Source organism: Peromyscus maniculatus, chromosome 4 (genome assembly GCF_049852395.1).
Source record: "Peromyscus maniculatus bairdii isolate BWxNUB_F1_BW_parent chromosome 4, HU_Pman_BW_mat_3.1, whole genome shotgun sequence".
Taxonomy (NCBI): domain Eukaryota; kingdom Metazoa; phylum Chordata; class Mammalia; order Rodentia; family Cricetidae; genus Peromyscus; species Peromyscus maniculatus.
The window spans coordinates 54,554,326-54,568,225 of NC_134855.1; the positions used below are offsets into that span (position 1 = coordinate 54,554,326).

The 13,900-nt window shown below is 41.7% G+C and overlaps 1 protein-coding gene across 2 annotated transcripts; it reads left to right on the plus strand.

Annotated features, from left to right (window-relative positions):
• Positions 1 to 2: 2 nt before the first annotated feature.
• Pjvk (pejvakin) lies at positions 3 to 10,149 on the plus strand. Of its 2 annotated transcripts, XM_076569737.1 has the most exons (7): positions 3 to 817; positions 2,176 to 2,437; positions 3,155 to 3,350; positions 4,104 to 4,245; positions 7,992 to 8,109; positions 9,560 to 9,658; positions 9,857 to 10,149. In XM_076569737.1, exons 2-7 carry the CDS (start codon positions 2,227 to 2,229, stop codon positions 10,147 to 10,149), a joined length of 1,059 nt encoding a protein of 352 aa, XP_076425852.1. In that variant the 5' UTR covers positions 3 to 817; positions 2,176 to 2,226. The 2 variants fall into 2 exon arrangements, with proteins under 2 accessions (XP_076425852.1, XP_015843879.1); XM_015988393.3 differs by lacking the exon at positions 3 to 817 and having other exon boundaries at positions 825 to 2,437.
• The last annotated feature ends 3,751 nt before the right edge of the window (positions 10,150 to 13,900 follow it).

Consider the following 13,900-nt stretch of genomic DNA (forward strand, 5'->3'; position numbering starts at 1 on the left):
CTGGTTTCCCCCTATGCCCCCGCGCTCGGCCCCTTCCCGGTTCCCCCTCGGCGGGTCCCTGCTCTTCCCAGCTATGGCCCGCGCCCTGGTTGGGTTCCCAGAGCCTCTCAGGGCCCGGCCCCGCCCCTCCGGCGGCCAGGTCCCGCCCTCTCTGCCAGGCCAGGCTCTTCCCAGCTGCCAATGCTTCGGAGAGCCTGGCCCCGCCCCTCATCCGCTAGGCCCCGCCTCCATGCCAGTCTGGGCTCTTCCCAGTTCCTGCCTGCGCCCCGCTTCAGTTCCCTGGGTTTCCCCTCCCGCCTTTTAGTGGCGCAGAGGCTCAGTTCTTTGTCCTTAGAGTGAGGCCCTTTCCGGTGAGAAAGCTTGTAGTAGGCCGAGAGCCAGCATGTTTGAAGAGGAAGGAAAAAAGATTAAGGGTTGGACTACTTTAAAATTCCGAATGCAAAATTGCTAAGAAAATTCCGGATCTTGGCCCCCAAACTTGAGACCCCAGAGTGTCAGCTAAAGGGGCAGCAGGAAATCCCGGGCAGGGCTGGTTTAAGAGTACTGGATCCCTAGAAACTTCTCCTGCTTGGCCGGCTACGGCTTGCAGGCTTTAGGACAATACTTCTCAACCTTCCTAAAGCTGCGACCCTTTAATACAGTTCTTCATGTTGTGGTGACCCCCAACCATAAAATTATTTCGTTGCTACTTCATAACTGTAATTTTGCTACTGTTGTGAATTGTAATGTAAATATCTGATATGCAACCCCCGAAAGGTTTGTGACCCTGAGAACCGCTGCTTTAGGAGATTGCAGGATCCACAAGGACATCGGGAAGGTAGGGGAAACAGCAAGGGTATTTAGACCAGTTTCCAGGATCGCTCTTCCCGCCCCTGCTGACTTGTGCAGTGGGGAGTGATGATGTTAGTCTGGGATGCTCCACTTTCAGAGTGTGTTGTGGGTGTGTCAGACAGGAGTCTTAGAGATTTCTGAACTATGCACAGTGGCTCCTGTGCTTACTTGATGCGCTAGAATTGAATTCTAGAAACGTTCTCACGAAAAGACTCCAAAAGTTATTTCTAAAAATAAAATGTTTAGATCGGTGTACAAAAGTAGTTGGTTTTATGATGGAAATTTGTTTTGGGTTGCATGTGAGCCCAAATACTTGGAAGCAAGTAAAAATATACAGAATCGAATCAAATTGAATTCTACTTGGGGTTTAGGTTAAGTCTATTCTCTCTTTCTTTATTTTTGCATAAGGAGTGTAGGTTACTACCCAATAATGCTATTACACTTACGTGTTAATGGGTACTGTATTGTAAGGACCACATTCAAAATATGTCAACCACTTATGGCCATACAATATCTCAGTACAGGAGTTTTTCTAGAATTTAATTTAAATGGATCCACAAAACTCCTTGAAAATAAGCTAAAACTTTATACAACTATTTTTATAGGTTGAGTGATTGGGACAGTAGTAAGCAACTAAAGGGAGGCAAATTTAGCAGAACTCTATCAGGTGAATGTAGTTTGAGCCATCCCTTTCAAAGTAAGAGACTTCCATGGTAGTTTTTAATGTGTGATGTAATTTGTAACTAAAAGCTGTTAGTATTCTACAGAGAGCTGCTTACAATTGTTCCTCTGTATTCTGTGAATTGGTATTTGGTATTATACACATAGTTTTATGAACATACAAAATCCCAGATGAGAGAAATGCTCATGTAATGATCTGGATACTATGAGGATTCAAAAAGTGCTTTTCTGTTGCCAAAATTCACCTGCTGGACTTGTGAAGGAATTCCTCTTGGAGGATGTCCACTGTAGATGGTATCCAGGCCTAACATTAGGGCCCAGCTGCACTGTTTCCCACAGGGCTATTAATGCTTCCTTCTAAACAGGCTCATTGCTTGTGGCAGAGTACCCTCAAAACTGTGGTCTCCTCAAGGACGTGGGTCGTATGTTTGAATTAGTTTTTTTGTGTATATTTTAGTTCTGTAGACCGCCATTCCCAGTTAGACTTGCTTTTAGTATATCATTTTTCACTGCCATCTATTATTTATTACCTGAGCTCATGAAGGGAGGCAGTGTTGTGAATTGCACACGGCTACCGGTGAGAGCATGCTTTCTAGTTCTAACCTGCGCAATTGGATTTAACATCCAACAAGGCTTAGTTGGGAGTCTAATTTTCTTCTTCAGAAAATGGGTTCATTGCCTGAAGGTCGCAGTCGATGACGTGTTGAATTTAATATGTTTGCCGCTGCTACCAAGAGCTTTGTTAAGCAAGTTGGAGATGGAGGGAAATTAGTACCTGTTCCGAGCCTCAGTGAAGCTGACAAATACCAACCCCTGAGTCTGGTGGTCAAAAAGAAGCGCTGTTTTCTGTTTCCTAGATACAAATTTACCTCAACGCCTTTCACACTTAAAGATATTCTCCTAGGAGACAGAGACATTTCAGCTGGTAAGTTTAAATGTTTGGGAGTGACTCTCCATGGGGCTATAGCACTGATAACCTAAGGGAGGTTGTGTGGATTAATTATATTAATAATACACATTTTATGAATAAGATCAACCTTCATTAAGATGAGCAATGCTTAAGTCTTTATAGCTTCAAATCTCTTATTGCTTAATTTAAAAATCAATTTTAAGCTCTTTTTAACTAAATAGACCAAGAAAATGATGTATTTTTGTCCTGTATAATATAGGGCATTATTTGGTCTTACCCATGTCACATGATCAATAAATGAAAGTAATTATTTTACAGTTTATTGCAATAAATAAACCCAGTTTTTAAAAATGTGGGTACTAGGGGATTAAACTCAGATTCTCATGTTTACATGCATGCAATTTACCAATTGAGCCATCTCCCAACCTTGAAATGTGTTTTTAAGCATGATGGCTACTCATTGGTTAAGGACACTTATTTTTCTCTCAACTACCCAATGGATCTTGATTGATGTATATGTATTCAGTTATCTGAACAGAGAGTTTGAGTTTGTTTTAAGTATCCTGTCATTTTTTGAAGTAAAATAGCCTGAAATGCTACTTTTCATGTGTTTTGAAATGCTGTCTAATTTGGGCAAAAGAATTTTTCAGTCATGTTAACATGGTAATATATATAAAGTCTATGTAAGATGAATTTGAGACGTTTAAAAAATATTAAGTTTCTTCTCCTAAGGTATTTCATCTTATCAGTTACTGAATTATGAAGATGAGTCAGATGTTTCCCTCTATGGAAGGCGAAGCAACCATATTGTGAATGATGTTGGGATTAATGTTACGGGATCTGATTCCATCGCGGTCAAAGCTTCATTTGGTGTAGTAACCAAACATGAAGTGGAAGTATCAACATTACTCAAGGAAATTACTGCACGGTCAGTACCAAGATCCTGATATACTGCAGTATTTTCACTAAATCATTTAACTGTATCAACTCCATTACAAAGAATGCTTAAAACATTGGGGTTATATTTTATGAGTTAATTTATGTTTTTTCTTCATTTGAAAGACTACATATTAGCAGCCAATTAGTACCCCAACCCAATCAAAAGTCATTTGATATACATTTTCAATTGTTTCACAAAATGTCATTGTGGTTCTGCACAATTTGCTAAATTATTACATTGAAATAATACAAGCTATGCTTCCAAAAGACTCTCAAAAGACAGAATAGAACATTCTATAGAACCAGGAGATTCAGGTGTGGTTGTACAGGCCAGTAATCCCAGACACTTCAGAGAGTGAGATAAGAGAATCACAAGTTCAAAGCCTGTTTGGGATACATAGTGAGTTCAAGTCTATCTTGGGCAAATTGAGCATCTGATTAAAGAGTGGGTGGGTAGCTGGGAGGTGGCTCAGTGATAGAGCATTTGCCTGGCATGCACACGGCCCTGGGTTCAGTCCCCAGTTCTACAAAACTAAAGGCATGCCTCCACTCTTTAAAACAAGAAAATCCATTGAAGGGAGCAGCAAATTAATCAAGTGATTTATATTTTCTGATTTGAATTATGCCTGCCTTGATTCACACATAGTTAAGATGGACCACAAATAACACAACAGGTATGTTCAATTCTGTGTAATCACATGTTAAAGCATCTTGTGCATGTGTCTTTTTTATTTTATTCTAGAAAAATTAACTTTGACCACAGTTTGATCCGCCAATCAAGGAGCAGCAGGAAGGCCGTGCTGTGCGTGGTCATGGAGAGCATCAGAACCACACGACAGTGCTCCCTGTCTGTGCATGCTGGGATTCGAGGGGAAGCCATGCGGGTAAGACATACTCAGGGCTTCACTAGCTAACCCCAGGTACTGTGGAGTTCTTAAAAAGTTGCTCTTCATGGGTTTGTGCCTTTTGTCAAGGGCAGAGAAGAAAGAGCCTCAGCTGTGTAGGGCTTCACTCCACAGTGGTTATGCTTCCGAATAAGAAGACTATCCAAGACAACTTGGGTTCCAACTGTGTGTAAAAAAATACAAGCAAATCACTAATGCTTATGAACTTATGTATATACTGGGGTCCCTCCAATTAAATAGTGCTTAAGTGTTGTATTAAGAACAAAAAGTAGCCGGGGAAGTGGTGGCACACATCTTGAAATTCAGCACTTGGGAGGCAGAGCCAGGCAGATCTCTGTGAGTTCGAGGCCAGCCTGGGCTACAGAGTGAGTTCCAGGAAAGGCTCCAAAGCTACACAGAGAAACCCTGTCTCGAAACACAAAACAAAAACAAAAAGAACAAAAAGTAAGTTCCACTGATTTTATTTATTTATTTATTTATTTATTTATTTTTGGTTTTTCGAGACAGGGTTTCTCTGTGTAGCTTTGCGCCTTTCCTGGATCTTGCTCTGTGGACCAGGCTGGCCTCGAACTCACAAAGATCCACCTGCCTCTGCCTCCCGAGTGCTGGGATTAAAGGCGTGCACCACCACCGCCTGGCTTTGATTTTATTTTTAAGTAAAGCAATTCATACTGAAAATTTAAAAGTTGAGTTTTTCAATTTTTTGGCATTTATTTATTTATTTTGTGCTCTCCGTGTGTGTGTGCACGTGCCACGGTGCACATGGTGAAATCAGAGGACAAATTGTGGGACTCAATTTTCTCCTTCCACATGTGTGTCACAGTGAACAAGCCCAGGTGGTCAGGCACTGTGGCAGGTGCCTTTATCTGCTGAGCCATATCACCAGCCCTCAATTTATTTTATATGAAAATAGTTTTTCTAATTAACATTATCAATAGCTAAATATGCTTTATTTTGTGTAAATCCTTTTGAAAATTAGAAATTAGAAAACTGGGGCTAGAGAGATGTCTAGTTAAGAGAACTGGCTGCTCTCTGAGAGCACCCAGATTTGGTTCCCAGCACCCTCATGGTGGCTCACAAGTGGCTGTAACTCCAGTTCCAGGGGATCTGATGCCCTCTTCTGGCCTCTGCAGGCACTGCACATACATGGTGCACATACATACATGCAGGCACACATACACATCAAATAAAATAAATAAATCTTTGGAAAAATTGAAAAAATTGAAAATTATTTATCTTGTCACCAACCAGTGACACCTAGTAATGATTTGATAGGATCAAAGCCAATTTTTAGGTGACATTTTATTCTATAGAAAAGAAAATGAAATTATGATATTTGTAGGAAAATGGAGGGAACTGAAAATTGTCAGGTGAAATAAGGCAGACTCAGAAAGACAAATATTGCACATTTTCTCTTACTTGTAGACTCGAGCTTTATATTTATATATGTGTGTGCATGTGTTTGCACACAGGTCATGAAACCAGAAAGAAGACCATGAAAGGGGGGGAAGAGATTGGGGGGAGGAGGGAAGGGAGGAATACATGAGGGATGGAGACTAGTATGAAGGTGAAAAGGGGAGGGTAGTGGCAGAGAACAAATTAGAGCAAGATGCATTCACACACACACACACACACACACACACACACACACACACACACGTACACCACTATGAAACCCATGAGTTTGTATACTAATTTAATTTTTAAAGTGGGATGTGGAATGGCTCTGTCTATACAGTGCTTGCTGTGAAAGCATGGGGATCTGAACCTGACCCCTAGCACAGCAACTGGATAAAAGCTAAGTATCACAGTGTGAATCGATGATTCCAGCACAAGGGAGGGAGGGAGGCGGCAGAGAGAGGAGCGTCTCCGGGACTGGCCAGCCTTCTAATAGTCTCATCCAGTCAGTGAGCTCCATGTTCAGTGAGCGACTGTCTCAAAAAAATAAAAGATAAAATGGAGAGCTATAAAGAAAGATACCTAAGGTAGACCTCGGGCTTCTACATACATCCCATATCCATGTGGTCATGTAACCCCATACATGTGCACACATGTGCACATACAAACACATACATATGCATACACCTGCAGAGGGAAGTTTCTCTGGTTCTGCCTGGCCCTGCAGTCCTGACGAATCTCTCCTACCCATGGTCCCACAGCTGCTTATTATAAAATAATCACTCAGAGGCTTACTATTAATTACAAACTGTATGGCCTATGGCTCAAGCTTCTTGCTAGTGAGCTCTTATAACTTAAGTCAACCCATTTCTATTAATCTATGTATTGTCATGTGTTCCATGACTTTACCTGTGTCCCACTACATGTTGCTCCTTGGACGGCAGGCTGGCATCTCCCACTCTCCTTTCTCCTCTCACTATCTCTCTTGGATTTTCCCACCTGGCTCCATCCCGCCCTGCCTTAGGCCAATGCAGCTTTATTTATTATCCAATGGGAGCAACACATATTCACAGCATACAGAAAGACCCCCCACAGCATACACCACACACATAAATGAAAAGAAAGAGAGAGAAAAAAACTCATCTCATAGAAGTTGAACACAGACTGGAGCTAGCAAAGGCTGGGTTGGTGAGAGCAATATTATTGTTGGATAGGATAGGAACATTTAGTTCTGATGGCCCATGGCACAGTAGAATGAAGATAATTAACAATGTACTATATTTCTCAAAATGGTTAGAGGAAAGGGATGTACTCATTGTAAAGAAACAGTGCAAGTTTAAGGTGGTGATTAATGCACTAATTACCCTGAGTTGATCACGGTCTGGTGTGCAACAAACCAAAGCAGCACATTGCCTCTCACAGGTGTGTACACATACAGTGTTGATAATTCAGGAAAGAAAAGGCAAAAGAAAACCATGTGTTAGAAGTATAGGACCAGGGCCAGACAGTTGGCTCAATGAGTAGGGAGCTTGCTGCACAAACCTGGGAAACTGAGTCCTGTCCCCGGAACCCGTGATAGAAGGAGAAGAGAGATTCCATAAAGTTGCCTTGTGATCTCTGTGCATGCACCCCACACACATCATAAAGAAATGCCTCTTAAAAATACAGGACTAAGTTCAAGGCCAGCCTGGTCTACAGAGTGAGTTCCAGGAAAGGCTCCAAAGCTGCACAGAGAAACCCTGTCTCAACCGCCCTCCCCCACTCCCCCCCCAAAAAATACAGGACTAAATGGTCATCTTTTTAACCCTCTCCTGTTGTAATTTAACATGTTGCACATAATCTATGTAAGAGGACCAAGACATTTCTAGAATACTAGGTGCCTTCTCGCTGTGTCCATCACTACATTATGAGGGTTCTGTTCAGAATCCATATTCAGATATCCTCCAAATTCCGACTAGCATCAGGCACTTGAGGGGCACAAACTGAAACATTTACTTGATGGTGGTCATTTTGGTGACTGAGAAGCTGCCCACAGATTATGTGGGGCTTCTGAAGTAGATGGGCAGAGCTAAAGAAGAAGGGTCTACTGTAAGAACACTTGTGACACTCATCGACTTCGGTCCTAAAGTAAGGAAGCTAAAAGGTCGCTAGCATAGATCATGCATGGGTGTCCACCATAAGGCTTAACTGAGGCAGGGCAGCTCTTTACTTGCGTAGGTGACTGGGTTTTGTTTTGGGTGGGATTACGGGAAGTTTGTTTCTCCAACACGCTACCCTGCCCTGCTATGCTCTGTAATAATGTTATTTCATCCATTTGTTTACTGTAGTTTCATTTTATGGATGAACAGAATCCCAAAGGAAGGGAAAAAGCTATTGTTTTCCCAGCACACACAACTATAGCTTTCAGTGTTTTCGAGCTCTTCATTTACCTGGATGGTGCCTTTGGTGAGTAAAAGATATGCCAGAAGCTCAGGTGATTATGGTTTTAAGGAGAATGTAATAGGAATGAATCTCCCCATTTGTCTTCCCTCTCTGCCTCCCTGCCTGCCTGCCTCTCTCCCTCCCTCCCTCCATCTCTCCTTCTCTCCCTCCTCTCCTCTCTCCCTCCTTCCTTCTGTCTCCCCTCTTGTTTTCATGATTATAGAAGCATGATGCATTCAGTATCTCAGTCTTAGGCTAGGATGAAGTAGCTGAGAAAGCATCCCCCCGCCCCCTTCCCAGCACCTCTTGTATGCGTCTTAGTGAAGGCTCCATACTACCCCACTTACAATTATAGGTTAGGAATAAAACAAGGTCCATTGACAAAAATATGCCTTAATTTTTGTGAGGGATAATAAATGACTTCTAATAGGTAGCTTGTAGAAGTGGTAAATAAAGAATCTGACGGCACTAAGATGCCCGAAGTGTGTGGTACCCAAATGGGTGGTATGTATTAATTAATAATCAATTAGTTAATTTGTACCTGTTTAGACATAACTTCCCACCTGCACATCCCCTTTAAAATAATAAAAGACACACTTTAGAATTATAAGTACTTCCCCTACAATTGCCATCTTGTATGGTAGGTAGCTCAGTGCATTTCACTTTAGCTTTCTGCATTTCTTGGGACTTTAAAGTTAGTTGATTGCCAGCCAGAACAAGACCAGATGTAGCCCCAAAAGAACCGGGCAAGGGAGCCCCCTACTTATGGTAACTGACATTTGTAGAGCTTCTTTTGTTAATTTCTGTAGTCCCGAGGAAGGGGGATTAGGAAATCTATAAACAAAACTACATTCTAAGAAAACTGAACTTTGAACCCTGTGGCCGTCGGGGTTTGCAGTTATAGTGACTGTATTATGGAGAGGAGTATAAAATGGCATTCATCAGAATGTAATCTATCTATGTGCACATATTTTTGGCCTTTCATTTTCAGAAATTTATGCTCTAGATATACTGAGACGTATGTACAATGATAGAGGAACAGGGTCTGTAGTTGCTAAAACAAAATATTGGAAACATCCTTAGGGGACCCAGTAGTGGTACATCCCATGAGCACAGCAGAGGAAGACAAAAGCATGATGAGTGGGTAGCTCTGGGCATTCAATGATCTCTGAGAGATATTTTAAAGGACTATGTGTGATATGGAATTGTTTCTGGAAACATGTTAAGTCTGCACATACAGAGTTTCTAAAGGATACACAAGGCCCGTGCCAGACAGGTTGGGTACAGGGTGGGCTAGAGGCAGGTGGTCACTGTGTGAGTTTCATCTCTGAATTTTGTACTTCTTAATGTATCTTTTCCTCAAATGTGTAAAGTTTAGTTTTGAACAACAAATTGCATGTATGGGTATTCATAGCCTCTATGAAATACTCAAATATTAGTTAAGTTCTAATAACATCTGGAATTTGTTTCGTAGACCTTTGTGTCACGTCAGTGTCAAAAGGAGGATTCGAAAGGGAAGAAACGACAACCTTTGCCATGTTCTACAGACTGAGAAATATACTCTTTGAAAGAAGTATGTCCGTTGAAGGGTATCTGTGAAGGCATTCCTCCTGTATCAGTATGTGAGGCTACCCACGCGGTAACCCATCAGTTAGCATGTTTAAAGCCCAATTACCTCCTGACGAATGATTTGGATTGACACCTTTTTAAACACAGCTTGGGTTGCACAGTTGTTTGGACTTGTAACACTTTTCTGGGTTCTGTTTTGCAGATAGGAGAGTGATGGATGCCATCTCTCGTTCCCAGCTTTACCTGGATGATCTCTTTTCTGACTACTACGACAAACCTCTCAGCATGACTGACATTTCACTCAAAGAGGGGACTCACATCCGAGTGAACTTACTAAACCACAACATTCCTAAAGGGCCCTGCATTCTCTGTGGAATGGGGAACTTGAAGAGGGAGACCGTTTATGGGTGCTTTCAGTGTTCGGTGGACGGGGTGAAGTACGTGAGGCTCCACGCAGTCCCTTGTTTTGATATTTGGCACAAAAGAATGAAATAAAAGGAAAAAGGAATAAGCTTTGTTGGTGGGTTTTGTTTGTTTGTTGGTTTTGGTTTTTGGAGACAGGGTTTCTCTGTGTAGTTCTGGCTGTCCTGGAACTCGCTCTATAGACCAGGCTGGCCTTGAACTCACAGAGATCCACCTGCCTCTGCCTCCTGAGAGCTGGGATTAAAGGTGTGCTACCACATCCTGCTCTGTTTGTTGTTTTATGCACCACCGTTCCACAAGCCTTCTTTAAATTGTTTAGGTCTGCTTGGATGAGTTTTTAAAAAAGCAGCAGGCCTTTTAGGTAAGTGTTCTCTACCTGGGAAGTGGAGATGATGATACCAGTCTTCCTCATAGATTTTATGAGGATTAATAACATTGCTTACATAAAGCAAAACTTAATTAGAAAATTTGAAGAGAAGACCTCTTTCACAGATTTGTCCATTTCTTCATAATCTCTTGGAAACCAGTGTATTGTTTTAAGTAGTGTTTTATATTTAATCACATTTTAATTCAACAGTTAAAGGTGACACATGGGCACACGGGGTTACTTTGAGGCCCTTTAGTGCCCTAGGTTTGGTAAGAGGAGAAAAATGTTAATAATTTAATATATTCCTAAATGTTTAATTGTGGTATCAGATGAAAAGCACTGAGCTCAGTGTGGGGCTTTGCGCACAATGAACAGTGTCACCGGCAGTGGTAATGGGTGACCACTCTGCCTGCTGATTTTGTTTTGTAAAATGAGTGCTGTCACTTAGAGTTAAGGGAAACGTGACAGGCCTCTGTCTTTGGACATGCTTAATGGGTTGAATATACTTTGCTCTCAAATTTCATTTTTGGAGTGCTAGATATGGCCTTGCTATGTTAACAAAGCTGGTGTCGAAATCCTGGGCTCAAGTGACCTGCTTACCTCCACTTCAGAAATGTGTGGGTTACAGGTATATGTGGGCCTGAATCTTTTCCATCTATTCTCTAAGATACCTGAAAATTTCATATACCAACAGCTAAATAATTATCTTCTATTAAAATTGTAAGAATACTTATAGATTAAAGGAATAACAGTATCCACAGTTAGATTCACCCAAAGGCGTAAAGCAATCATGTAGATACAGAACACGGCACACTGTACATATGTAGAATGGGTAATGATTTATATTTAAATTGTAATTTAAAAGGTAAGTTTTGGGGTACATGTATTCATTTAATATATGTACTTTTCCTTTCTTCTCCTTTAGATAGAGTCTCAGGTAGTCCAGGCTGTCCTTGAACTCCCTATATAGCCCAGGGTGATGTTGAATGCCTCATTTTCCTGCCTCTGCCTCTGAGTGCTGGTATTACAGGTACCTGTCACTACTTCATAGTGTATGTGCTGGGACTGAACTTGGGTCTTCACACAGGCTAGGTAAGCACCATTGATTGATTGAGTCAGCACAGCTCCAGTTATTGTATCCTTAGCTGTAAAAAACAAGTTTGGAAGTGCTTTATATAGGCTGGGTAAAGTGGTATATGCCTGTAATCCCAGTCTGCAGGAAGTTGAGGCAGGAGGATTGAGAGTTTTGACACCAGGCTAGGCTGTATAGTGAGTTCTAGGTGAGCTTGGGCTATTATAGCAAGGCCCTGTGACATGTAAAACAAAAACAAAAACGTCCATGCAAATTCTTTGTATGATAAATGATGGCCTAGGAAGGGTGTGGATGTATTTACTTAATTTACACTTGATTGCACACTGAGGGAAATAAACTGGTGGAAGGCTTGGTGATTGGGAAAGTGTTTGAAAGTTAAGGGAGCAAAGGCGTTACATTTTGTCTGCATATGTGGCATTTACTAATGTAGTAGTTTCTACCCTATCTCAAAATGGAAAGAAAGAAAGAAAGAAATATTGACAATATATGAGTTAAAAATGAACAAATGTTTGGAAAGAACACATGTCAGAGAACAGAAAAAGCTTTGTTTGTTCTGAGCTCACTCATTTTGGCAAGAGCTATCCTGCTTATGTATAAAGTTTCTAGATCATCTTTGCATGTTCCAAGTGCCCTTCCTTTGGCAACACGTGGTCCAGCATCTCTCCCCTACTCTCAACAAGTTGGATCACATTGTTTGACCATGACTCAAAAGTGGAATAGCAAGATGTCTTAGGGTTTCTATTGCTGTGGAGAGATAGATGACCATGGCAACTCTTATAAGGAAAACATTTAATTGTGGTGGTCTTGCTTACAGTTTCAAGGTTCAGTCCATTATCATCATGGTGGGGAGCATGGCAGCATGCAGGCAGGCATGGTACTGGCTACATCTTGATCAGAAGGCAACAGGAAGTGGACTGTGACACTGAGCAAAACTTAAGCAAAAGAGACCTTGAAAGTCTGCCTGTGGTTGATATATTGTGTACCCTAATAAACTTATCTGGGGGAGGGGGACCAGAGAACAGAACAGCCACTAGATTAGACATAGAAGTCAGGCAATGGTAGCATACGTCTTTAATCCTAGCATTCTGGAGGCAGAGATCCATCCAGATCTCTGTGAGTTCAAGACCACACTTGGAACAGAGCCGGGTGTGGTAGCACACACCTTTAATGCCAGGATTTGAGACTTCATGTCTTGCTTGGGAAAGATACACACCTTTAATTCCAGGAAGTGATGACAAGAAGCAGGAAGGTATATAAGGCATGAGGACCAGGAACTAGAGGCTTTTAAGCCTTTAGGCTTTTTAGCAATAGTTTGGCTGAGATCCATTCGGGTGAGGCCTCAGAAGCTTTCAGTCTGAGGATTTGTGGAAACAGAATCAGATGAGGAATTGTCGAGGTGAGGTTGGCTGTGGCTTGTTCTGCTTTTCTGATCTTTCAGAGTTCACCCCAATACCTGGATCCTGAGTTTTGTTTTTTTTTTTTTTTTTTATTAATATGAACATTTAAGAATCATGTTGCACCTGCCCCCACAGTGACACATTTCCTTCAACAAGGCCACACCTCCCAATAGTGTCGATCCCTATGAGCTTATGAGGGGCAATTACAAACTACCACACAAAGTATCTCACTTGTAGCAAAAATTAAAAGTTCACATTTTTAAAAAGTTTAAAGCATTCCAGTTTGTAGCCATCATTTGCCATTAATAAGAATGTTGGAGTTGCCGGGCGTTGGTGGCGCACGCCTTTAATCCCAGCACTCGGGAGGCAGAGCCAGGCGGATCTCTGTGAGTTCGAGGCCAGCCTGGGCTACCGAGTGAGCTCCAGGAAAGGCGCAAAGCTACACAGAGAAACCCTGTCTCGGAAAAAAAAAAAAAAAAAGAAAAAAAAAAGAATGTTGGAGTGAAGGGATACAGATATCTAGAGAAAGTCAACCAGAAACTAAAAAATGCCATGACACCATTTTAAAATTATGGGGAAAAAGTAATGGATGGTTGGGGGTGGGGGCAGTCAGGGGAGCTGGAGAGGTGATTCAGCTGTCGGCAGTGTGCACCATTCTTGCCAAGGACCTACTTTGGATATTTCACAATGGCCTGTAACTCCAGTTCCAGGGAGTTACAGCCTCTGGCCTCCATTGACTCCTCTATTCATGCATGTGTGTGCCTGGACATGGACACACACACACACACACACACACACACACACACACTTAAACAAACAAATAATTTTTTTTAAGTTATACATGATAGACAAGGAGAAGGAGGATGGAAGAGTAGTAATATATTCATAATAATGCTTGAAGAAGCATAGTCTGGTATAGATGATGAGCTTTAGTTTGGCCAAATTCCCAAGGCTAGAAGCTTGAGC

Coding starts and splice junctions, on each gene's coding strand:
- Pjvk (XM_076569737.1), top strand. CDS start 2,227: ATGTTTGCCGCTGCTACCAAGAGCTTTGTTAAGCAAGTTGGAGATGGA. Junction 2,438..3,154: donor AGACAGAGACATTTCAGCTG/GTAAGTTTAAAT, acceptor TCTTCTCCTAAG/GTATTTCATCTTATCAGTTA. Junction 3,351..4,103: donor CTCAAGGAAATTACTGCACG/GTCAGTACCAAG, acceptor ATTTTATTCTAG/AAAAATTAACTTTGACCACA.